This window comes from Heliangelus exortis, chromosome 6 (genome assembly GCF_036169615.1).
Source record: "Heliangelus exortis chromosome 6, bHelExo1.hap1, whole genome shotgun sequence".
Classification (NCBI taxonomy): Eukaryota; Metazoa; Chordata; class Aves; order Apodiformes; family Trochilidae; genus Heliangelus; species Heliangelus exortis.
The window spans coordinates 33,419,679-33,445,718 of record NC_092427.1 but is presented as its reverse complement, the minus strand read 5'-3'; the positions used below and the strand labels follow the sequence as shown (position 1 = coordinate 33,445,718).

At 36.2% G+C, this 26,040-nt stretch overlaps 2 protein-coding genes across 8 annotated transcripts in view; both read left to right on the top strand.

Annotated features, from left to right (window-relative positions):
- TFPI (tissue factor pathway inhibitor) overlaps positions 1 to 14,688 on the top strand; it is a 30,818-nt gene extending 16,130 nt beyond the window's left edge. For 2 of the 5 annotated variants that reach the window (XM_071747779.1, XM_071747776.1), the window contains 6 exons: positions 1,729 to 1,767; positions 4,875 to 5,051; positions 6,557 to 6,652; positions 7,101 to 7,193; positions 13,856 to 14,038; positions 14,402 to 14,688. In XM_071747779.1, the coding sequence (XP_071603880.1) occupies positions 1,729 to 1,767; positions 4,875 to 5,051; positions 6,557 to 6,652; positions 7,101 to 7,193; positions 13,856 to 14,038; positions 14,402 to 14,514 (701 nt within the window). In that variant the 3' untranslated portion in view covers positions 14,515 to 14,688. Of the gene's footprint in view, positions 1 to 1,728; positions 1,768 to 4,874; positions 5,052 to 6,556; positions 6,653 to 7,100; positions 7,194 to 7,870; positions 8,244 to 13,855; positions 14,039 to 14,401 lie in introns of those variants that run through there. The other 3 variants (XM_071747778.1, XM_071747777.1, XM_071747780.1) reach the window with 3 other exon arrangements.
- Positions 14,689 to 19,376: 4,688 nt separating this feature from the next.
- The window catches only part of CALCRL (calcitonin receptor like receptor), a 63,968-nt gene continuing 57,304 nt past the window's right edge, over positions 19,377 to 26,040 (top strand). Inside the window, exon 1 of one of the 3 annotated variants that reach the window (XM_071747773.1) lies at positions 19,377 to 19,995. The gene's annotated coding sequence lies outside the window, so the exon portion shown is untranslated. Of the gene's footprint in view, positions 20,000 to 21,916; positions 21,996 to 26,040 lie in introns of those variants that run through there. The other 2 variants (XM_071747775.1, XM_071747774.1) reach the window with 2 other exon arrangements.

The following is a 26,040-nucleotide window of genomic DNA, read 5'->3' as shown; positions in this document are numbered from 1 at the left end:
GTTATGGCTGTTTTTCATAAAAGATTTGTTTTGTTGAAACCTTGTCAATTAGTTGTTAGAAAGAAGCAGATGACATCCAAAATATCATAGACAGTAGAATAAGCAGATAAGAGTACTGGTTTTGCAATTTAAAATGAACCTCATAATTTACTAAGGCTCTCAGCCTTGTACAAGTACCCAATTCCTATTACATACAGGAGTTTAACAAATTAGAAGATTCATAGAATTGGCAGTTAATGACAGTGGATCTAGAAATTTGGCAATTTCCTATTTTTAGAGACCAAAGGAATTCCAGTCTTACTGAGACTTTCTCCCAAATAGCCAGTGTGGACCTTGCTTTCATGGGAATTAGATGGATTGTGTCTGGCTTTGTAAACGGGAAGTGATAATGAGGGAGGGCAGAATAGTCAGATGAAAATTCATAACCTTTCCTGCCTATTAGAGGTGTGCCCTGGTAGCACCCTACTGCTGTGCAGATCTCTGTATCACTTTCTTTGCCCTATTTACATAATTTATTCCAGCCCTGAGCCTTCCCATAAAACTGGAATTCTGATAATGTATCTTAGGCACTGAGCTGGGTTGCAGCTTATAAATTTGTACCTTCTAGGATCAGCATAGGTCACTTTTATGCACAGCAAGTTTATATATATGATACCAAAAAAATTCCAAAAATGTCAGATTAGAAAATGTATTTCAGAAGCTTCTTTTTGGGTTTTGTGAGTCAAACAAGACAGCTTGTCTTATATATAAGATACATGTAAGACAATATATAGATAGATAAATAAGGCAAGCTGATTTATAGCAATGTGATTTGTAATAAATGTAAATGTCTCTGTCACCCATCTCCCATCCCTTCCAGAACTCACATCTGTGTAGCATTTAGATCAGGCCTTAAGTCTGTTACATTGCCTGCTTCACATTACATCTGTATTTCCTGATAAAAACTATTATGAATTGTGTCACTAAATTTATTCTGGACATCAAAGTATGTGTCAGAGTAATGTCTGGGGTTGGTGTGCACATTACCCTAATATTTAATAATGTTAATTAATTATAATGCTTCTAATCCCCAGAATTTGCAAACATACTTATCATACCAACAAGCCAGGTACTGTAAACATGCAATTTGTTGTCTTTCCTTTCACTGAGAGAAAAAGAAAAGTGTTAAGGTTACAAAAATATAAGTGAAGTCCACAGACTGTGTTACAATCAGAGCAGGGAGAGCAGCCCAGGGCATCTGGCCTTTACTTGACTAAGAGGTGTATTTTCATATGTCTGTATGACTTGCATAGGATTGACATTATATTATAGAGTCTTAAAGCTATTTACACTTCCATGAGAATGACCAACTGCCTCAAATAGCTACAGGTGGGTAAAATTAATGGACATATTGATCAAATGTTTCTGCAGGTTCTGCATTTTCTTATACTCCTATTAAGCTGCCCATATAGGTAGCTTCTGTTTCCTTGCAGATGTGTTTATGTTTGAACAGCATATTTGAACACAAACCAATGCAACAAGTGCACATATAACTGTCTAACAGAATTTTTGCAAATTTATCAAGTCTGTAGTTCATTTAAATGAAAACACTTCAGCTCTCAAGAATGAGCTTTTGTGCTACTTCTCTAATAAAGAGAAAGAAGGGGAAAGTGTTTAGTCACTGCTAAGCACTCTTGTATCACAAGACTTAACATCTGCTTTTGCTGAGAAAATTTTTTTTTATTGTAGAATTGCCTCGGAAGATGATGCTAACAAAAATTAAAAAAGGTAATTATGTTTACATAGCAATCTAAGACTCTTACACAGTGATAAGGGATTGAGCTTCCTTTGATAATTTCTTTATGTATTTTCCAAGCTATCTTGTAATAAAAAGAACAACGTTGGACTTGACTGTGCTCTTATTCCCTGTCTTCTTCTGTGTTCATCAGAGACTTTGAGGACAGTTGTGGTCACTGAAGATAGCTACAATGTCTCCTCCCCAAAATAAATCATGACACATTTATCACTTTCTTCAGTAAAGACAAAAGAAGAAATCTGCATAGATTCAAGCACTGTATAATTGCCACGATGTGGACACATTGTGTGTTCTGAGAATAATCTAAATATTTCCTCCACTGTCAGCAAAAATATGAAAAAATCATTCCAAAACAGAACTTTTCAAGCATTGCCTTTGTGTAGGACCTTACAGCTTAGGGAAATGCCCTAATTATTCATTAAGCAAGGGGGCAAATTTCCCAGTCCTTAAGGAGCAAACTGTTTACAGAAATTTAAACTTCCCAAACCTCCTAAATAGCCAATGATTAAGCACTGAGAATCACTTGTCTGTAACCAGTTCTTCTAGTGAGGTAACCCATGCTCCTAACAAGGACACTTAAATTTGACAATTAAAACAGGGTTTCTGAAGACTTAATTCACCTCACTCTCATTTTCCACACTCATCTGGGCTGGGCCCAGTGCTGGTGGCCAGAGTTCCAGAGTTACTTGAGTAAATTTCTTCACAAGTCAGCCTGTCTTTCTCTGCTTACATTCCTTCCCTTATCCTTCTTTCCACTTGCTTCCGCCAGTGTTTTCATGAACATTTAGAAACACACGTTTATCTTTGCAGAGTGGTACTCTGGAGTATTTTCAAACTGAGACTGTGGTTTTCCTTTCCTGTTTTCCACTATCTTTTCCATTCTTAATGCATTAAAAAAACTGAAACTAAACATGATTCCATGCTATGAAAGTCACTAAAGTTTATTTTCCACAGATGCTGCAGACTTTTGGCTCTACTTCCTTTAAGGCCTGACCCTAGTTCTCTGCTTTAAATGACAAAACAGAATTTATTCTGTTGAATTCAGTTTGTGGCTCCCATCAGCATAATTCCATGTTTACTATTGTTTCCAGAAATGCAGTTTCAAATATTGTGTCTCTGGTACTAGTTTGTATAGTTAGGATTATATTGCTTTCATGACCTCTCTCTTCAAAAGTGTCTATAAATGTTATAACTGTTAGATGTAAGCTCAACTTATTTAGACTTATATTTCCTTTTTTTGCAAGAACCATTTTATAATGATATTCTAAATGAAGAACAGCTGTTTTTAAGAATCAGTGATTATCCTGTAGTGTCTTTACTTACCCTTACTATTATCTGCCTTCCTTTCTTAGTTAACAGCTAATAATATTTTTCTGTTATTTCACACTATTCTGCAATGTTTGATGAAATAATTGTTTCTTTAGATCTAATTTTCTGTGAGCTCCTAGGAGATAGTATATGGAACAGATACCATTCTGGTAGATTCTTGCCTGCTACCCATCTCCATTACTGTCTCATTTCCGTTCTCAGCTCAAAGCATTATCAAGTGCCTTGTCCATATCTTTTGTATTTATAGGTCTGTGTGAACTCAGTTTCATCAATCTGTGAAGACCAATAAGTGCTGTCTTTGAATATTAAGAAACATGAAACACCTTAATTGTAGAATATATATATATACATTCTGGCAGAGAATGCAATTTGTAATGAAAAATCAAGATGAAAATATCCAGAAGTGCTAAAAATAGTTGATTTTTATTTAAAAATAGTTTGATTTTGTTGCTTTATGCACTAACCTTTAATGGTTTAATTTTACTTGCAATCTATGAAAATTACATTTTACTGTTCATGAAGCTTTATAACAACTGAAACACAATTCAAGGAAAACTTAATTATGAGCTATTATTTATAAAATACATGATGTGCATCCATTGAAAATATTAATATTATTGTTCTAACAAGTATTTTTCACAGATAATTGGCTAAAATAGATGTAATAGGATTAACACCTTTAGAACTCTATAGTCTACCACAGAAATGTTAGGGAATTCAAAGTAATACATCTGTAGTAATTTTTCTTAAAATAGAAGCTCTCTCCACACTATTTTAGTCTCAATATTCTATTAAGTTTCACAGCTAAGGAAGCACTTTGCATGTCACATCCAACAAGGTTCTTATAGAACAGCTAAATACACTTTTCTCTGCAAGTCAGCTCAGCCAAGAATCGTATTTCAAAGTAAGAATTAGAGAATACCTCTATATATATTTCATCATTTTGTCCCATTAGTTTATTTTAAGAATATTGTCTCAAGATAAAAAAAAAAAAAAAAGAAATATGGTGAGAAATTGACATTGGGGGATTATTGTATGGCTGTGTGTTTTTCTTCCCTGTCAGAAGCCATGATAGCTTGTCTTGATAATCAGTGAAACTGTGCAGTATTCATTTGTTAACTTTTTATTGGTTTAAATGTAGTTAGTGAATGCAAACTGTGACTGAAGAATGAGTTAGAATAGCTGACCTGTATCACAGTTTTCTTTATCATTTTATAGCAGTAGATTGTCCCCAACAAAATTTATTGTTGGATTTTTTTTTCTGTTCTTTTTTTATAAATATTTCCTTTTTCCTTCTATTTTTACCTTGTTTTGTGTATAATTCACACTAACATTGACTAGAATGAATGCATACATGACAAGAGTGTGCAATAAAATTCAAATAATCTGAGATTTAAGACTTGTTTTAGTTCAGAGTAAAAACTATTTTTCATCTTGGAGCTTCAATGTAGGAGGATACTTAAAGGGATCATTATCCCTCATGTTCCAAGATACAATTTACTGACTTCTTGAGAAGCAAAAACAAACAAAAAAAAAGCAATAAAAATGTCCCTACAGTGCCCCAGCATAATATTGCAGTGTTATACATAGAATAAAAGCAGTATAACACAGCAGCATTTATTTTGCAGTTGGTCTTCAGTCCAAAGTGACAGGTTTCTTTTAAAAACTTTCTCCAGTTCTATTGTTGTCTTGGAATGTGTGTTGATTTTTTTTCATTCTGACCCTGTTCATCAATTACAATTGTTTTCAGAGAAGCCCAACTTCTGCTTTCATGAGAAAGACCCTGGAATCTGTCGAGGCTATTTTTCCAGGTATTTCTATAACAAAGATACAAAGATATGTGAAGTGTTCAAGTATGGTGGCTGTCTAGGAAACCAGAACAACTTCAAGAATTTGGAAGAATGCCAGAATACCTGCCAAGGCAACTGTAAGTTGTTATTCCCCTCAGTCTTGTACAGTGTTGTATCTTGAGGGTATCTTGCATGGAAAAAAATGGCATCTTAGGGTACCCTGAGGTGGCAATAATTCATATTTGAAATTACTATCAGTTATATATATTTTTAAATAAAAATACAAAACAAAAAATTAACACAAAACCCCACTAAGTACTATTAATTTTAATGAGTATTACAGGACTCCTGCTTTTTTACTTTTCTTGTGACAGCTAGCTGCCTGCATATATTCCACAGCCCTTTGCAAAATATGTACTGAACTTGTATGTGTAAGAAAGGGCACTATATTCATTTGAAGAAACCTGCATGCTATTTGATTTATCTAAGTTGAAACAAATACTGTGTAATGCATAATAAGAAACAGTATTAGAAGTAATACAGAAGGATGAAGTGATTAAAGAGAAATCAGTTTCGTCTGAAGAGAGGATCTGATTCACAATGAGTTCTGTTTCCTGGCTGTACCTTGACATTAGAGCATCACATTTCTCCATTAAACTCAGATACTTTCTAGGATATATATTTTGGTAAATTTTGTTTGAAATATATTGTAAAAATATTAGTACCATCATTGAAGCAGGAAGACACTTTACAGTAAAAAGAGATTATAATGACAGGGAATGAAGAAGAGGACCTATTATGGTTACAGCCATGTAAACTGTTCCATGTTATCTAAAATCTGCTAGCTGCTTGGCTTTACAATATCAAAAACTATTTGTATCTGTACATCAGAATATACTCTTTTCAAACCAAGCCTTGTCATGAAAAGAGGTGCCAATATAGGAATTTATGACTTTACTGTTTCTTTATTTTGGATTGCTGGCTTCCCACCAAGAATCATGGGAAATCTGTCCCTTACTTCTGAATATTTTGGCTGTGCAGCTTAGGCTACAAAACAACCATTCAGACTGTAGGTCATTCATGCACTCTCTCATCCTACTAGTAACTATCAATTATTCTATATCAGAATATATTAATTTTCATAACTATTCTGCTTCACTTGTACTTCATTTTATTCATAGGCCAAATACATTTTCCCACTCAGACCCTATAGATCTTTTTGTCTTGCCTGTGTGTAGTGGGCCTTTTTCCAGGACTGTTGTGTAATCTATCATTTTGGTAAGGGGAACATAAACTTACTCAGATTTATAAAAGACACACTATGGTTCTTTTTAAAAATAATATAAAAAAATATACGCATGTAGTTCCATGTCCTTTTCCTCTACCTCTGCTTAAGCATTTCTTCCTGGTTTCTAAATCCACTTCTACCTTCTGGACTAAAAGATGCAAATACATTTTCCTTCTACCCCTGACTTTAATCTGAAATAAACCCTCTATGTAAATTTGTATGAATATCCAAGAAGGAAAAGAGGATTAAGGGACATTGCCATGATATCTGTTTAAGATCAAAGGTTTTTTTGTATGAAATCACTGATACCAATTTGGTTTTATGTTTTTCCTCATTGTTTTCTTTTTGTTTTAGCAAACACATTACCAGTTGTCCCAGCTGAAGAGCATCCTAACACTGGCAACAGTAGTTCCCCAGAAGAAGAGCCCAATCAGTTTCCTGGAATTTGGGGTAAGAATTTCCTTTTGCTGTTCATAGGTATCTTCTTTTAATGCAGACACTTGTTGGCTTGTTCATTTATTTTCCTTTTTATTTGAAGATTTGTATGTTACTTGAAATACCTAAGCACAGTGAATTCAGTAACATTAAAACTAGCTTCATAGTCATTTTGTTGTCAGTAATACATATTTTGCAAAAGGCTTACAACTGCAAAGGTTAGAATGTCAGCTAGCAGCATTAAAATAACCTTACCAAACCATTTATTTAAATCTTACATCAGTAAAATTAAAGATGAGTAAGGAATCCATCCCAAAGTTGCTTCAGCACATCATTTTTTTCTGCTTTTTAGATGTATTTGTAATGGCATGGAGGAAATGTGTACCACTCATAGCTTATTTTCTGAGTTTTGCTTTGTCTAGATAATCTGTCACTTACTGCTACACTTTGTTATTCCTTTCAGTCAGTTTGTTGCCTACTGCTCCAAATGAGAAGTCCAACACTCTGAACATTAGTTCCCCAAAGGAAGAGCAGAACCAGTATCCCATATTTTTTGGTAAGAATTTTGCAGTTCTTGGTTCTTAGTCTTTCGTACAAGCTCCGGATTGCTTTTCTGTTTCAAGCCATTTTCCAACATATCTGATACTAAACAATAAGCTGCCATCTATGTCAAATGTTTTGATAAGCAGAGAAAATGAAAGCAAAGAAGTAGCTTGCTTCATACAGATCTTCTACTGATTTCAGAAAGTAGAAGATTGACCACATCCTGTACCCTTCTGAAACCATGTGCTGAAGGTCTGATTAATACAAAACTTTGAAGACCAAAATGAAAAGCAGTGATACAGAATTCTTTTAGTAAAAAATTAATATTTTGGGGAACTTAATTGAAAGCTCACTTAAAGCTCCTTTTACCCTTAAAAAGAAGACCTTATTAGGTTTTTGGAATATAGTACAGCATAATCATCATAATAAATATTTATTTTTACTAGGGCCATATAAAACTCAGTTCTTGGTTTGAGTATAATCAAAGTGAGTGTGAATTAATTCTGTGTCTGCTTCAAGGTATTTTTGCACCCACTATTATAATGCACATAATGTTCTGGACCCTTACCATAGAGAAGGCTAAGTTTTAACACTTTCTGCAGCTGGATGCTGTACACTCTTGCTTGCTGGTACTTGCTCACACTGTATAGAGTGATACAATCTGAAGAATGTCATTTTTATGACCCACAGTTATCCAAGAAGAAACAAGAAACAGTTGGAAAAAGCCTGAGAATTCTTACCAAGTATTTCTCTTGGTTTTTTTGCATTTACACTTACTTATACTTTGGGGGATTGAGTGATGGCATACAGACTCTTTTTTTTTTTTTTATGTTATTTTATATCATCTGCAAGATAATGGACATGTAAGGTAACATTCCTCTGGTCTTTGCTTAGAATGATGCATCAAAGAAAACTTGAATATGTGTTGTGTTCTATTTTTTGCCTGCACTCTGCTCCACATGTATTGTTGGATTGAAGCAAGTTTCTGTGATAGTTTAATTTGATTATGATATACAAAGCATCAACATGCTGTTATTAAAATTACTGAATATAAAACAGTAAAGCTTTTGCCAGCTTATTTTGCTGAAAAATATTGGAATGATTTAAGATCTGTTAATAAGTCTAGGGACATAGGAGCATACATGTTTCTTGAAGGTTTTCACTCATATTATGAATCTCCAAATCCCCAAAACAACCAATATATACAAGTAAAGGGCATGATTTGCTCTGTTTTCTCCAAGGAAATAGAAAGGTTCTTGGTTGTGTCAGTTGTGTCAATTGTGAATTTTATGGTAGAGAAGATATAAGGAGGGTAAGAGAGGTGAGCTAAGAGAAAGGGAAGACTTGAAGGTTAGTCAAAGACAAGTTTGGGGAACAAGGGTGGGTGAAGCAACTGTTGCTGAATGGGTCAGGTAAGAAATGTGACCTTGTGAGCACCTCTGTGTTTCAATGGAAAGTCTGAAGACTCCCACAGGTTTTGCACAGCCTCTTGCTGCACTCTGTTTATCAGCCTGTACCTTTCAGGCTGCTGAGATGGGCTAAAATCCTGTGCTGTTGTGCAGTCTTATTACAGGGGGAGGAAAGGGTAGGGCCAAACCTGACAGAGAACACAGCTTCCATTCCTGCTCTTACTAGAGGCAGAGGTGTAAACTACAGCTGAGGACTAAAACCATCTCATGCAACCATGCACTGGAACTCAGCGATGGACAAGAATCTGACTGTGTACATATGAGGTCAGAATGGATTCTTTGGACTGGTGTGCATCTTTTCTACAACAGGCAAAGCAGCTGGTATGCCACTGTAACTTTTTGTTTGCATGTATATTGGCCTGCCTGTCTATCTTTAAAAAAAAAATTAAAAAATACATGACCACCATTAAAAAAAAAAAAATGTGAGGAGTCGTCTCTTATAGAGTACATTATCTCACAACTGAAATGCTATTTCATCTTGATTTCAAGTATGTATCATTGGTGGTATGTACAAATCTGTAATGGTATCAGCTTAATAGCTCTCCAACAAAGCTCTTGATCTTCAGAAGATTAACTTCTTCTATGTCCAAAAAATTTATTTTCTTATTTATTTATTTGTGCTACATATAAACATGAAACTTCTAGAGCTGTCTCTCAGCAATTACCTTCTTACAGAGTGAAGATTCTGGTCTTACTCTGCTGCAAGATACAAAATAACTTTTATTCTGGGGAAGTTAAGAGAAAGTGAAGTCAAGAATCAAGTGTTTCATTTTTAGATTATATGAAGTGATTTATGTTAGGAAATCATGAGTGCTATACTATACATTTGCTTTCTGAGATCTAAGTGGGATGCAGGATCAAAAGTCAATTTTCAACTCAGCAAAAATGGAAAGGCACACGGAGATTTCCTGCTCTCAAAGAAAGGGCAATATCTTTTGCTGATATAAACTGGCATGGTTCTTTTTGCTATAATGGATCTGTACCAATTTATACCTATATGGTATTGTCAAGAGCAGATGACTTATTATTTTTGTAACAGCTTGTCTACTGGAAGATTCTTTTATTTTCTCTTTGCTGCAACCAAAAAAGAGACTGAAGTCTGGATATACAACAAATCTGGCAATATGTCTGAAGCTTCATGAATGTCATGCACCTGTGTCTAGCAAAAGAAAATGGAGAAATGATTGTTTCTTATGCATCTCACCAAGATAATTTCCAGCTTCTTTTGTACTGTGATCAAGTAGCTGTTCATTGTCACACAACCCTATCAAAATCTGAGGGATAATGGTTATTGCTGCAGTGCAGGGTTGGGGTTATTTTTGTTAAAAGTGAGTCTATATCTTGCTATGGATATTTCAGAAATCTGAAGTAAGATCATGTCATCTGTGAGCACAACAAAGAGGGGTGGTTTGGATTCAAGAAAAGGCTTTATAAGAAGAATTAAATCTTAAACATATGCATGTAAAGATTAGTTTGGTAGCAGTGAAGGATAAGATGCAATAATCTTTTTATAGGTAAGAACCCTAGCCTTTTTATCTATTGTGTATTCCATATACCTATTTTCAGCTTACCTATCTTTTCAGAAACAAAATACTGAATATTGCAGTTTTGGGTCTTGTTGCCTCACCAACACAAAAATCAGTCCAGGCATCTGTATCATCAAGAAAAACAAGTAACATAAAAATGTGATATAAGGAAGATCTATACTGTATTTTCTTGTTATAAAGCCTGAAATCCATTTGAGAAGTTCTGCAGAGCTAATGGCAAGAGTTCCATTTCCCAAGTCCCAATCAAGACAGGTTCCAAGGACTGATTTCCTTCAAATGTTTTTAATGGAGTTGCCATGTTTCTGAGGAACAGAATTTTGTATATCATTGCATCAGCTTTTTCCAGACAAAAACATTACACCTGGAAATGTTTGACTAATTCAGCTTGGAAGCTTTAATTTGTCCTTTCCTTGTATGAACTTTGGAAGCTTTAATTTGTCCTTTCCTTGTATGAACTGTAAATTCCTTTTTTCCATGCCTGTTCATGACCCAACATGTATACTTTTGGCAAATAATTTACATAGCAAATAACATGTTATGAATTTGCTATTGGATATTTAAAATATGTTTAAATCATATATTTTGGATAAACAGAATAGCATGAACACATGGGTGAAACCAGAGTCTTATGGCCCATTGGTGTCATTGCAAATAACTGGTTGTTTTCTGTAGAAATTGTGTAAAAGGCTACAGGATGGTCCTTTTAGTTGCATGGATGAAAAAGTTAGAAAGTATTTTATGACAGTTATTAATTTTTAGGCTCAAGTGATCCACTTGATGAGCTATGTAATGTAAAGAGTAATGCTACTTGCACTATGAAAAAAGAATCACTAGAATGTAATCTAAATGGAGAAAAAAATTATAGACACAAAGAGCATTTCTTTCTCAAGTAGTCACTTGGTAAAATTGATGGCTGTACTTCACAGGCCTGTTATTACTAGTTGAGGGGAAAACAATTCTTATAATGAGGCATGTGTGTCTGTTTTGTTTTACAGTTTTCAGTGTGTAACCCTTCCTCTCTGTAGCTTTTGTGGGTTGTGGAATCTGCTTTCTTTTTCTTTTTTCCATCATAGAAAAAAGCAGGAGAGAAAACATTTCAACTCAGAAAAATGAGTTCACAAAGCAAAAAAAAAAAAAAAAATTTTTTTGAGGAAAAAAAAGCAACCTCAAGAATGGGCATAATATCTAAACTTAGTGTAACATCATATACATGAGTAGAACAGTAGAAACTGGGGATGGACAGAGAAAACCTATATCTATTTAATGCTCCCTTTGACCATGAAATACAGGTCAGAGATCTGCCAACAGAGATCTTGGGCTGGACATGACACAATACACATTTTGCATTTTCAGCAACAGGTCTTTTAGTGATTGGTATCTTAAAATCAATTCATCTTTCTATCATCCTCAGCAGATGGGAAATTATGATAAGTAGCTTAATTTTAAATTGTTGTATTATAATGTTGAAAAAAAAGCTCTATGGCAAAATGAAGAGGTTTTTTCCTAGCTAGCTGCTTCTGTGAGCACAGAGAATATTCAGATATTTTGAAAATCAACAGGAATACTGTTTGGTACCTGAGGCATTTATCTCACAATGATCTACACGAAGAACAACTTAATTTTTGAAAGTGTTCAAGAGGCATTTTGAATAGTATTTGGTTGCTGCTCCAGCTGTTACATTATATGTACATAGCTAGTTCTTACTCACTAGTAACCACTTCAGTGGCTCCATGGCTTCCCTGAAGCTTACAGTCATTATGAAAACTCCTTCATGAGCAGACTCTGGAGTCTCTCTGGAGCATTCTACGTAACAGATAACTGACAAAATATGTATTTAAATTCTGTTACATAATTAAGAATTAATTAAGAAATCTATGCTACTTGGCCCCTTTGTCAATGGCAAGCCTTTCACTTTTTTTCACTTTGTTCTTTTTAGGTTAAAATGGGTAAGCTTTTTTTTTTTTTTAATGTTGCTGAACATATGTTTCAAAAGCTAACATCCTCTTCAGATAAAGAGAGATTAAATCAGTTCTAGGCACAAGAGTTTTCAAAGCAGTACAGTTAATTTAAACCATCATCTTCATTATAAATACAATTTATATTAAATCTACTGCTTTATCACATTGAGGGCTTTTATTCTGGATCGAGAGTGAACCATTTTCTTACAGTAATGTCACAGTAAGAAAAAGAAATTGTCATATTTATTTTATAACCTGAAGCTAAATTAATCTATCTTGATAAACCAACTCATGCCTTAATTTTTTTGTTTCAGGATTCTTTTTGAATGGTATGATGTTGCTGACACAGCTTCAAAATGCACTATTAATTTCATTTTACTGTCTTAGCTTTCCGTAAATCATCACTCTGTTCCTTTCACAGGAATTTTGCATAATTTTTCACCATGCCAGTTATACTCACCAATAAACCTTTTCAGCAGATGCAATATGTGTAAGACAAGTAAGATGTAGAATGCTCTTTTTAGTTATTTTCTTGTCAGCCTTCTGAATTGCCCAAGGTAATTCATAATTTCCTGCTTTCAACAACTCATTTGCTTCCCACTTTTGTGTTAAAAGGATTTCTTTAGCTCTGTTGTAACACCAATTATTCCCTAAAGTTTTAGTTGTTTTTTTCCTTGGAACTACTTCTGCCTGTCTTTGGAACTTCAAGCAAGCCACCTGTCTAGCTTCACCTTTCCATTTATGCACTCAGATCTCAGCTGCCACATTTCACTACATTTTGAAGGAAAATGGTGCTCCTTTATTTCCCTCATAACTGATAATATAATGGCTCCTGTTCAGTTTTGTGCATCCTGTGCAGCAGTTTTGTCAGTTCTAATTTTGTACATGAGTAACTACAAGGAGATATATGATGGAGTTTCTCCAGGTTTGGGAATTCTGGCATGGATTTGCTTCACAAATTTGTTCCAGTGCCCAGGTACCTCAGATGTCTCAAGTTCACCTTCCAGTGTTTCACTTCTCATACTCTCATTGAAGAAACAAAACATCAGACTACTCCTTAGAATGGTAAAAACCTAATTGCAGCACTAAAGCACCAGCATCTCAGGCATTTTGTGCACTTTTTCTCCACGTTCAGTCTTTTGTTACTCTGTGAGTAAAAAGCTATTTCTTGTTAACTGCTCAGTGTTTTCCAGCCAAGTTCTGCTGCTTAGATCAAGCTTTCTGTATTCACACAAAAACCTCACATTGTTGGGTACTTTTATCTCCTATTTGATTTTAGATTATCTAGCAGTAATTAGGAAAATTCAACTAATTATCATAAATATTTACTGTATTTTTAAAGTGATCCAAGTCTAAAGCATTTCACTTCAATTTCTACAAAATTTTCTCTTGAAACTTCACTCATTGAAATTGAATGTTATATCCTATCACAGTAACGACAATTTTATCACTAAATACATAAATATAAACAGACTGAACTTTCAAGTAAGCTTTGAGAATAACATTTTCCATGGTATTTTTTGCAATCATAAAAAGACATGTGCCTATATAAAGTATCCCAGATTTTCAGAAGGGCAGAATGAAATTTCATAGAAATTTCAAAGTTCTGTTAGATTCAAATTTTTCATTTACAATATCGACGTAACAGAAAACTGTTTAACTGCAGTGTTGTCTTTACCTTGTTTTTCTTGGTATTTTTAGAACCACCCCCTATCCCATCTTTGTGCATGACCCCTATGGACAGAGGACTTTGTAGAGCCAAAGAGTTACGATTTTTCTACAACTACTCAACTGGAAGATGTCGCCCGTTTAGCTACAGTGGTTGTGGTGGGAATGAAAATAATTTCACCTCCAGAAAGTCATGTTTGAAGATCTGCAAGAAAGGTATGGGAATTGATACTGGCACAAACTAACAAGATGTGAATATTACGCAGGCTGAAACATTCTTGCAGCTTTTGGTAGTAAGCATTGGTCTGATAAAATATAATAGTTGAAAATCTATAAAAGTGAAAGTGGAGATCAGAAGAGAGACAGCTAGAGAGAGAAAGATGGACAGTAAAATGCAGTGTTCAAGAACAGAAATATGAAAACTTGGCATTGGTCAGGCATATGAAGACTTCAGGTAAGACAATGTTGCTTTTTCTTTTTTTAAGACTATTGCTTGAAAACAAGACTTGTTTATTTTTTATAATCTGGGCTGTGTTAGTCATACAGCATCTAATCTTGCTTTCTTCATTTTATTTTTAGGGTTCTATAAAAGAAAAGGTGAAAGAAGATTAATAAAAATCAAGAAGAAAAGAAAGAAACAGACAATGAAGGATCTAGGAGAAGAAATAATCCCTGAAAGAAGACAGCTTTGATTTGTATGGAAATGTGAAGTAAACTACTTTTCACCTGTGACTGAAAGTCTTAAGTGTACTCCATTTAAATATACTTACTGTACTGATTTATTTTGATTACATATTACTAAGCTGCTTATTTTTATTATGTACTCCTATTTCATTTTAATAAACATTACCTTTTACTTTGATAAAGGCTCTTAAATTGTAGTTTGATTGTATGTTATTGTTGGAGCGGAAACAGAACAGAGTAGATTGTGTGGGCATACAACTTAAAATACTTAAAAAGTAGGGAAGACTCAGATGTACTTCATTATGCAATTGTTCTTTTGTGAAAGCTGTTTTTGTGCTAATGAAAGCATAATGCTTGTCAAAGATTAATCACTTGTCAAGTGTGATTGTTTCAATCATAGATTGAAAGGTAAGTCTATTACTATAAAGAGGAAATAGACACTGGGTTTGTTTTAATCAGATTTATTTTAGATTATGCAAGCTAGATTTAAATCCATCAAGGTGCCTATAATTTACACTATTGTAAAATGAATGAGATCGGAATTAACCCACCAAAAACCATGAAGAGGGTGTTAGTTGTAAATGTGTGAGGCAATGTGAAAGGTATTTGTAAAGGGTTTTGTTTTTCTAATTGCTGTCATCACTGATTTTTATCCTTCTTGCTGAACTAGGCTTATGGCTAGCAAGTTAATAATTTCCAGAACTACATACTAATTTTCTAAAAAACCCAGAAAATATTTCTTTCATAGAAATAAATGCAGTTGCTTTGAAGACAACACTTACTCTCTAGTTGATTTTGACTGGGGTTTTTGTAAGGTTTTGGTGGGCTTTTTAAGAATGACATGAAACAGTGGCACAGTTCCTGCCCTTCTCCAAAGCATCTACCTTAATGTAAATCTTTTATAATGAGATTCCTTTTTCAAGGAAAGAACAAAAAAGTTGTTTTCCTATTAAGGTTTTTAAAAACACCTACCTACATATGAAACAAAAATTAGGGTGATATTTTTTTAAACTCATTTCTATCTCTGATGTCAACTTTTTTTTTCCCCACATATTTTGTCTTTATGCCTGAACCTACTGAGGATGGTTACAATTCTGGTTGTTAGAGGTTTGCTCAGCTGCTCCCCAGGACTGTGCAGTCTGCATCAGCTGTAGCTAGGACAGGACTGACAGCTACTGCCCCATGCTTTCCCTGCACTTAGTTGTGTTATACTAAAGAAACTTCTCATGCATTCATTTTGAAGTAACAGTGATGAAATAAGTGACCCATTGACAGATCTCCTTTCATTGTTGAGAGAGAAAAAGACTTTATTGTTATAGCATCTCAACAGTACCTCTGTTTCAGTTTACTAAGAGAACACCACATAGTAATGAACCTTACAGGCTTGTGACTTAGTGCAACGAGAATGAAGACTGAGGTGTTAGAGACAGTATAAGGTGCAGTTTGATTTGAGAGTGCATATTCATCTTGGTGCATATACTAGGTTTGGCCACCCTAGCAGTTACCTAGAGTCTTCCTGCCTTCCTTCTGTATAGCTCTACAGTGTGTTGAATTAATTTTTCCCATAAAAAGACCAAGCTGCAGTGTCATCTGATCTGACTTTCATCAACTCTCCAAGAAGTGTCTTTTGTGCCCTTCTCCTCCATTCAGTTATTTTCATTCCTGTATCTTCAGTATCTGCAGAACAACCAAATGCAAGAATAAGAAATAAGATCTGTGCATTTCTCAAAGGTAGTTCAAGGGTGGCTGTAGAAGGGGGAGACAACTGAGCCATACAGCAGGGAAAATATAGGGAACAATACTGCAGAATGATGAAGATGGCACTAGGCTACGCTGTTGCCATGGCTCTGTATTTCCAAATAACTGGAGTCCATTCATCCAGTCATTTCATTCCAGAATCTGCCCTGGTTCCTTGGGAGTAAATGCCCAGGGTGCTGTGAAATTTCCCCCACTTTGTATGATGGGAGCCAGCTGAATTTCACAGAGGTTTGGGGAGTTTCCATATGTCATCTGACCTGGTCTGGTCTGTACTCCTAGTCCATAAAGACGGATGAAGCAAAAAATGTCTTTGAGAAATAATTTAAAATCTTTTTACTCATTCTCTTTAACTCACCTTTTTACTGGTATGCCCTCCTTTTTCTTCTTACTTTCAACCCCTGCATCTCTTTTCTTTCCAGTTCATTTGAGCCAGGATTTCTCCCTGCATCTCCAATCCTTCTACTGTTTCAAAACTGATACATTAATTGACATTTTGAGAAAGTCTTCATATTTCTGGATTCTACCTTCCAAACATAATAAAGTGGACATGAGGACGGTTTCATAACTGGTTGGTATCTTCTCTTGAGAAGGAACCAGGTTCAAGTAAAGTAGAACATACATTTATTATTATTATGTTTTTACACATGAACTCTTAATATTTTATTCATAGCCATATGAGGAATTCCTTTGTTTTGTTTATCCCATAATCTCTTTTGCACCCGTACCAATGCTGCACTGCAAATTACTCATCAAGGATTTTTATTTTTACTTTCCTCTTTTGTCACTGCTCCACTGGAGGCAGGTATCCTGTCTCGATGGGAACATGACACGGGCTTAGATGTCCCCGGTATTCCTGGTTCTGCACTCGGCGGGGTGCCATGCAGTACCCCATGCAGTACCCGGGAGCGGAGCCGCTGTGCGGGGCTGCTGCGGGGCCGGTGCTCACCAGAGGGCAGCGCCGCGCCGCGATCCGGGCCCTGCGGCTCCACCGCGCTGCCGCCAGGGGACGCCGCCTCCCGGGGCAGCGCCTGGGCCGGGGGCAGCGGGCGCGGGGCGTTGCGGGAGCGGCACTGCCTGCTGAGAGGAATCGGGGGGGATGAGAGGGGGGGGCCGGGAGCAGCCGTGCCACAGCTCCTCTGCCTTCAGGGGACAGGCATTTGTCGCAGCTGCGACGCTAGAGAGGGATTCTCATAGCTGACCATGAGGGGTCTCGTTCTTTGCAAAGCCGTATTTACCCCTTGAGCTTTTCAGAGCCCATCAAACTTTGTGGTAAGAGGGGGAATTCGATTTTCTTCTTTGCATGGCTCTAAGTTTTCCTTGATTAAAGTACATCCAGTTTTGCTTATTTAGCTCCGTTTTGAGCTGCTCACACCCATGCTGTTGGTTATCAAGGCAGCCTGTATTGATGTAATTTTGGTGCCTTTCAGTTGGAAAAACAGGATGCTGAGGTAGTGTGGAGGCTTTCTTTGTCTCTGAAGTGCAAATTGCACCAACTGAGATGTCTCAAATACCTCTAGAGTAGGAGTAAGAAAGTTCCAATGACAGCTAAATAAGTAGAATATAAGGCTTTTCAATTAAAAAAAAAAATCCCAAACCCTACACAACCCCACTGAATTTGACATCTCAAATTGAACATGGCCTGTGTAATAAATCTCTCCAGCTAGTTCAGATGCCTGTCTTAAACCCGTGTTTGGTTGGAGTTCGCAGACTATTTTCTGGGTTACAGTGTATAACATAACCACCTTGTAGTCTATAGCCTAGTCCTAGTTGGTCTCAAATAATGTATCCAGGCTCACTTCTGCTGAAATTCCACTACCTGAGGTGACATTGTTTATTTCAGAGTAATTTCCATCACTGTGAAAAATCAGAGCTAATCCCCAAGTTATATCTGTTTACATTGCCTAAAAGTTTAGAGTGCCAGTTCTTAGTTCTTCAGTGATTATAAAATTCAAACATTCTCCTGCTGATGTAAGATCCTAGAAGCACCAACACTCACATATGCCAAATGAGTATTGAAGTCATATGCCTGCTCTTTTACTGACCCTAGGGTATGATTTCACAATTCATATTACCCAGTGGCCATATGGATTTAAAGTATTCCTGTCCCTCTTTTTCCTCTTTCAGTTTTTCCTGACCCTTGCTTGGGCTCGGGTTTTTTGTTTGGTTTTTTTGGTTGTTTGGTTTGGTTTGTTGTTTGTTTGTTGGGTTTTTTTTTTCCTTATTGCCCTTGTTATGTTTCTTGGCATTTTCATTTTTGAGGAAAAGATTTCCAATGGACAGATAAATTCCCTTATCAGTGTCTCACCATGTTCCTCAATATGTTTTTGCTAGTAAACTGGATGAGCAACAGGTAGTGAGAAGTAAGCAGAATACTTTCTCTTGTTTCATGAACAAATTACATGGTTGCACCTTTGAGCGTTTACAAAACCTTTGGGAATCTCTTATGCCCTTCCCTAAGGAATACTGATGTTAGAAGTGTTAGCAGTATTTGAGCTTAACCCTCTGTAAATTCCCTATTTTTTCAGCAGTGTTGTCATGTGCACGCAGCAGCTGTTGAGTGATGTGGAGAGCACAGATTCTGTCTGTAGTACAAGTAGCAATGGTACAAAGAATAAGTGATGAGTTGCTCTCAAAGCAAAATTTTAGCTCCTAATACAAAATTCCTTGAAGCTAGTAGGAAAACTGCCATTAATTTTCTTTAGACCTTTGTTTTTTATGGCAGTTTTCAAACGGGGCAGTTTATAATTGTGCTTTCAAATTGCTGGCATTTTAAAATGAAAATTAAGCCTAGAGTTCTGTGCAGCAGGAGTAGTATCCCTGCTGCCTTTTACTCAAATGCAAGCAGCATTTTGGTTTGTGGGTTGCGTTTTTTTTTTGTTTTGATTTTTCCCTTTAAATTATGCACTTTCTTGTATTTGAAAATTTGATTCTGACCTTTCCAGCAGTTGTTACATTTCAGGAATAGGAGTCTTTCTCTGCGGAGTCTTTCAGCCCTTAGAGTGTGGGACATAGTGCAGCCCCTGCAGTCAGTTTCTGACAGAGGTGGGTCGGGTCAGTCACATTCACAGGAGGAATGCAGCTATCGCATTGTCCCTGAATAGAGTTCCAAATTGATTTATTTCTCTGGGTCTAGTTCGCAGAGGAGGACGAATCTCACTTGCTCAGTATGTGAGAAGACGGGTCCCTTGGTCCCTTGCTTTCCAGCAGGAGTATTTTCCGACTCGTTTCAGCTTTTCTTTGCTTTTGTTCGGGGCGGGAGAGCTGCAGCCGACCTCGAGCAAGGTGCGGGCGGACCGTCCCGACCGGAGTAGCAGTGCTGTCAGGGAGCAGATGGCAACTCTCAGGGTTCGGGCAGCTCCTCGCTCCTCTCTAGAACCACCGGAGGAGCCCGGCTTCCCTGGGACATGCCATTTCAGAAAGAAAAGTAACTTAACGCCGGCTGCGGGCGGGGTCGGGGTGATGTAACAGGAAGCTCTGATGTTTCGGTTGCCGCCGCAGCTCCTCGCTTACACTCTGACACGCTCCCGGCGCTGCCCGCAGCAGCGGGCTCGGCACCTCCTCTGCCCCTCCAGCCAGCGGGCTCGGCGACTGGATTATACTCAGCCCAAAGATCGGGATCGCCCAGGACTCTCATTTGGCCGGCGAGGCAAGGAACTAAACATCTTTCTCTCAAATTGCGAAGGGAAATCAAACTGATTGTCTCAAACCGTTCTCGAAAAAAACTCAGTGCGGTGAGTACTGACCACCGTATTTTCATTGTTTTACCTAAGAGCAGTATTTTTGTGACATCTCTCTGAATGCATTTGTGATTCTGTGTGTGTGCATGCTTTTACACCGACCTCAGGGTGCGATGTGTAATCTGCAGGGAGAAAGGGGTGTGAGAGAAAGCTTCGTTTGTTTTTGGTTAGCGAAACGCTGGGCTGATTTTATAACTGGTATTGTAATATATGCTTGAGGAAGTAATCAACGATAAATAGATAGAAAGGGTGATAAAAATACCGTAATCACTTAAAGGATTCCGTCTAAAACCTCTGATATTAGCTAACCAATTTCTGTCTTTGCATCTGGAGAGAATTAGAGGCTCATTGGTTTCAAAAGGGTCCTTAAGACTAATTCAATACAACTGGAGTTCTTTCAGGAGAGGCTGAAGTAGGTGATTAAGTGGTGTAGCTTTCCTTACTGAATATTCTTGTAAATTTATTGACTTTATAGTACTGGAAAGAGGTGATACTTGAGATATTTCATTAGGTTTTGTGCTGTAATTACACAACTAAAAAGATAAAGCTTCTGGTTTGTTTGGACTTTCCGTTTGCTTGAGAAAAAGTTAGCTTGAGTTGGAAGCTTGCATGTGTGCCACGATGTTACTGGTTCAGATTATTCCCACAAATACTGAATTGATTTATTAGAAAGGTAGTTGTCCCCTATTTAATTTCCTTTAGGAACTACTGAACAGTGGGAAGTGTGTGATTCTCTGCCTTCCAGTATCAGCTGAGAGACAGCAATGAGTCTTGCCACTTCTTCAGCTTTCCAGAACAGATGTGATACTCTCTTGTTTTCACAAATGCTGTTGCATTGCTGTGGTTGGTACCTCCAGTTGTTTGTGCATGTGTGTAAGCAGTGGATCTGTAGAGGCAGAAAAGAAATCTTGTTTCTGAAGGATATGAAATAGCACAGGCTACAAATCACACTTGGAATTGATCTATGATGACTCATTTAGTCATCCTTACATTTTATAGGGGTTGAGATTGAAATAGTAATAAAAATATCTGAGGGGTTTTTTTTCTTTTCTCTACCTTAATAAACTTATGCCAGATACTCTGGGGGCCAAATCTTGCTGCTCTGATAATTGTGCCAATGCAGTCTTTCTAGTTATATGGTGCATACTGTGAATCTTTTAATTCATATTCAGTAATAATGCATATAACAGTTCATACCTGTTCAGATCAGTGGTGTGCTAAAGCTGATTGTTGTGCTGTGAATTTGAGGAGATGCATTATATCTCGATAAATGTGAATAAGATCAGATCTGAATATGTGTTTCTTTTCAAAGTACACATGCTATAGAATACTGTCTGAAATTATCAATTAAAAATTATCTGTATTTTCATAGTATTTAGGTAATCTGCCCAAACTCTAATTCACTTCACTGCATATACGAGCAATCCCAAAGTCTTTGTCCAACTTCAAAGATCTTTAGCACAAAAGGCACTTAGTGATAATAAATAAACCAGGTGACACTTCATATATGAAGTGTTGATGTTGTTTAAATGATCAGTGCAGTAGGAACAACTGTGTTCAGAGAACTTCAGCTTGATTTTTTAGATAAATGTTTTATGTTCTTTTCAAGTAACTGGTTTAGTTTCTGGTGGTACTGCCTACAAAGGAAGTGTCAGGCATTTATCTGCTTGCAGGTTTGATGCCAGAATCTGCATTATTGGCAAACTTAAGTAAAGGCAGTGGCAGCATAGTGATGTAGAAGAGCATGATTACATTTTATAGGGGGCAAAACTAAGTGCCTGAATACATAACATGCATTGCAAGTTCAAGACTTGTGTGATGTATGTCCTGTCAACTTCAAATGTCACTGTACTCTGAATTCCTGATCAGTGAGACTCTTGGTCTGCATTAATGCAGTTTTTGTCCCTTCAAAAAGGCTTTCCCTGATACAACACAACTCTTGAAGTCTTGGCCTATTCAGAGCCAGGTGGAATTTTTCCCCTGACACTCAAAGGGTAAGATAAACAGGGGTATTTTCCTCTTGAAGGAATTATACACTTATCACCCATCTAGTCACCTGTGTTCTGCAGTCTGTTGGCAGCTGTTTTTTCCATGACTTCTCTTAATTCTTGAATGCACAAGTTGAAAAAACCAAACTTCATGTCTCGTTCTTGGTGACTGATATCTCACCTGGCTACATGAAGAGGCTCCCAATATAATGACTAACATGTTTTTTTATTCTATGCATTCAAGTTAATCACCTGGTTCCAATACCATTCCTAGCATGTGCAAGAGCTGGGTAGGATTTGACCTACACAGGTCCACAGAATACTGCAGATAGATTTTTACCAGCTTGTGGTCATTTGGGAAGAAAATGTTCCTATCGATAATAACACGTACACAGTGATATTTAAAATGTGTACATCTAATAGCTTCTATAGAAAATAGCTTCTATAGAAAATAGCTTCTAGAGCTTCTATAGAAAACAAAAATACGTAAGCTATTTATGAAAGCAATTGAAGGAATTTCTTGAATGAGAAATCCAAGTTTACAGTTAGGAAAACAAACTAAAAATTCTCTTTAAGATGTTGTTCCCATGTGTTCTCAATATGTTTACAGTGTTCTTGGTCTGCTAGCAGAACTCCTTCTCTGCTTCTGAGTAGCTCTCATTCCTGTAGAGTGTATGGGAACACACAGTATTGGCATTACAGCAGTATTACAGGCACCTCTGTTCTAAAAGCATGTGTAGCTATGGCAGTGGGTGTCATATGTAGTGCTTTCCTTAGTTAAGCCTTAAACTTATTGAAAACAGTGTCTTAGTTTCTCATGTCACAGTTCTGTAACTAGGAAATATTTTAAGCCTTTGGTGTAGCAAATTGTCAGACCTCTGGAATTAAATACATCCTTTAAACCACTGTGTCGAGGAAGGAGTGAATGCTTCTATTACCAAAACAGATGTGAGTTGACAAACAAATAACTTTCAACAGTAAAATAAATCTGGAATTGTGTTTGTATATTTGTTTATGGGAACTAAATGCACAATATACTATATAATACATTATTTCTGTGCACATACGTGCATATATGTCATACAGGCCTCTGTCACACTAAATTTTATTATTCCTAATATGTCAGCTAAAGAGAGAACATGTAAGTTTTTAAAGTGTCTTTCAAATACATTAGTCCTAAACCCCATCCTTTGTTTAGAAAACCATGAGTCATGAATGTTAGTATTTCAAATTGAATACATTTGCATGTTGTTCCTTTTAATATCTAAGAGAAAGAGGAGAAAGTTTTCCATGGGTGTTCACAACTCATTTTTTTTCTTTTTTTTTTTTTAACTCATGTTGGCTATTCTGATGTTTTCAGTGTAAAAGACTTTCACAAAGAACAGCAGGAATTATCCTATTACTTACTTATTATACTAATGGAGAACTCCACAGGCAGAGCATTTTAATATAAGATCTACTTATTAAAATTGTTTCCATTAAAAATTTTGTTCTTAGAGGTACTTTTTTCTTCTTGTCCTGTTTCGGAATCTGTGCAAAACTGAACAGCTAAACTTCTGCATTTTCAAAGTTTTGTTTTCACAGTTATCTCTCATGCATATCTGTCTTAGTCTCCCAAGCTTGCTTATATGGTTTACATTTTCCCAGAAAAGTCCTTCTTTTTCTGCCCAGGTTCTGTGCAAACACTTTCAATCATTGCTGTCCAAAAAACCAGAAGTGATTTGTTTAGAGTTGCTTTTGCTTGGAATGATGCATTTGAAATGCATTTAACTGAATGTAATGCATTAAAGAAAGACTTTCCATGAGAGAAGCAAAGTACTCACTTCAAGAAAAGAAAGCAGACTCTCAGCTGGTGTAATTTTGCTTGTCACCATAAAGTGACACTTTTTAATATAGCATAGATGTCATCCAAGATTTTACTGACAGTTTTGGCCACTGTTAAGCTCAAACTGACCATTAAGATACTGATTCTTAGGAAATAAACCAATTGTTGTATTTCTGGATTTATGCCTGGATCATGTAGGCCTTATTTAAAAAATATCCCAAACAAAATCAGTGACAGTATTGTTTCATAAAGCTCATACCAGTCTGACTTCCTTTATAATAACAAGGACCTAAACACAGTAATTAGTGATTTTTAAAATTTGATTTTATTATTATGTTCTGTATATGCTGTGGTATGCCATCAGCTGTGTTTAGACTGAATATCTTCTTAGTTCCTAAAAACTGTATCATATGTTCCACCTTTGATAGTTTTGACCTTGAAAACTTGATGCTTGTATGAGCATAAGGTATCATTCTTAGTATAATCATTTAGCTTTTCCCTTAATTTTTTTTCTCCCCTAATTACAGTGGTAAAATCTTGTTAATTTTACTAAATTTTGTAATATTGCAATACTGGCAATGCTGCTAGAGTTCCATTTAAGTAAAGCAAAAGATGTACCAGAACAAATTTATCATACCAACACTCATTTGTTTAAGCTTCTAAAGTATTTTCCCTATTAATATTATCAGAAATTAATACAGTTTATCTCCCCATGTTGAGCTCTATAATTATTTCTAGATACAAATTTTAAAGTGTTGTTTCAGAAATTACTAAGAGCTTCAGACCTCCTACTTCTTTTCTCAGTGGCTGCATATATTTATTTACTGTCCTAAATTAAACAAAAAATATGACCCTGTGCAAAGCTTAGTACTAAGAGGGCACATTTTTGCAATGATTATCCTGAACTATTCTGAATATCCTGAAATATAATGGGGATATATGTCCTTTTGTTTCTGTTAGTGAAATCCAGCAGGTGTCACTCTGGGGATTAAGTAGGGAATATTTCACACATGGATATAAATTTGTTTGGGAGATGAGATGTAGAATTTATTTAGAAAATATGCATTCTAACACAGTTTTCCAGAATAATTGCTTTCATCGTGAATGCCTTTTTAATTTATTTTTTTTTATTTACATGATTTATGATGTGCATTCATCTTTGAACATGAAAAATGACATTGTAGTTACTATTGGACTACACACTAAGTTTTACTCACAGGAGTCGATTCTGAATCAGAGAGAGCTGGCAATCAGTTGAATATTTCTTTTATGATTATTAAAATGCTTTTGTCATCTTTCCTGGGAACTGAAATTCTTCTTTTTGTCAATGGAAATTCTGGTTGCACAAGTAATGTTTTCAGTCATGATGAATTCAAGGAGGTGCTCTGCGTTAGGCTGCTGCGAGTGAGGGTATTTATTGACACTGTCTACATGCTGTTTTCCAGTTGAATTAGCTAAAATTGACATGACATGTGGCTAATTACCCAAAGTTTCACAGTAAAAATAGTTGGAAAAGAGAAACTTTTCCACGTTGCACTGAATTGCCAGTGCAAGCTCTATTTTTTTAATTTTTATTGAAAAAAATAAAGGTCTCGTTTATTGTGCAGTGTTTCTTTAAGGAATGGTAAAACAATGTGTTTGTTGCTTTCTGGTGGATTTTTACATGAGCATACAACTCCATATTCTGTAGATTTTTTTGTTGTGGTGAATATGAGCATAACTTAAAAACTTGTGGGTTTCTAGAGGGGAAGTCAAGCTTATTCCCCTTGTCATGTTAGTGCCAGCTGGTACCAAAACAAGTACCTCAGATGGCAACTTTGGAAGGCAAGCCACAAATGTGTCTCTTTTCAGAGAGAAGTCTGTTTTTCTAAATGCATGCAGCTATTACATGTATTTTTGTATCTACATAATGTGTGTATAGGTATGTAATTTTACATGTATATAGATACATTTTACATATATGCACGTATTTTTTTTTAAATAATCTCATTATAGAACTTGTAACCTCAGGCCACTTTTAAACAATCCAGTTTCCTTTCTCTCACTTCTTTCTCCTGTTTAAGCCCCCATCCTGTTCCGTTTTTTATTCTATTCAACTTCCTTTCCTGTGATGACTCCCAATGAGTCACTTTGCCAGGCATTAAGACTCTGGTCTGACAGTATTTCCAAAAGCTCATCCTCCACTGCTCATGCAGATGAAATTAACCTCTGCCTTATCCTTCCTCA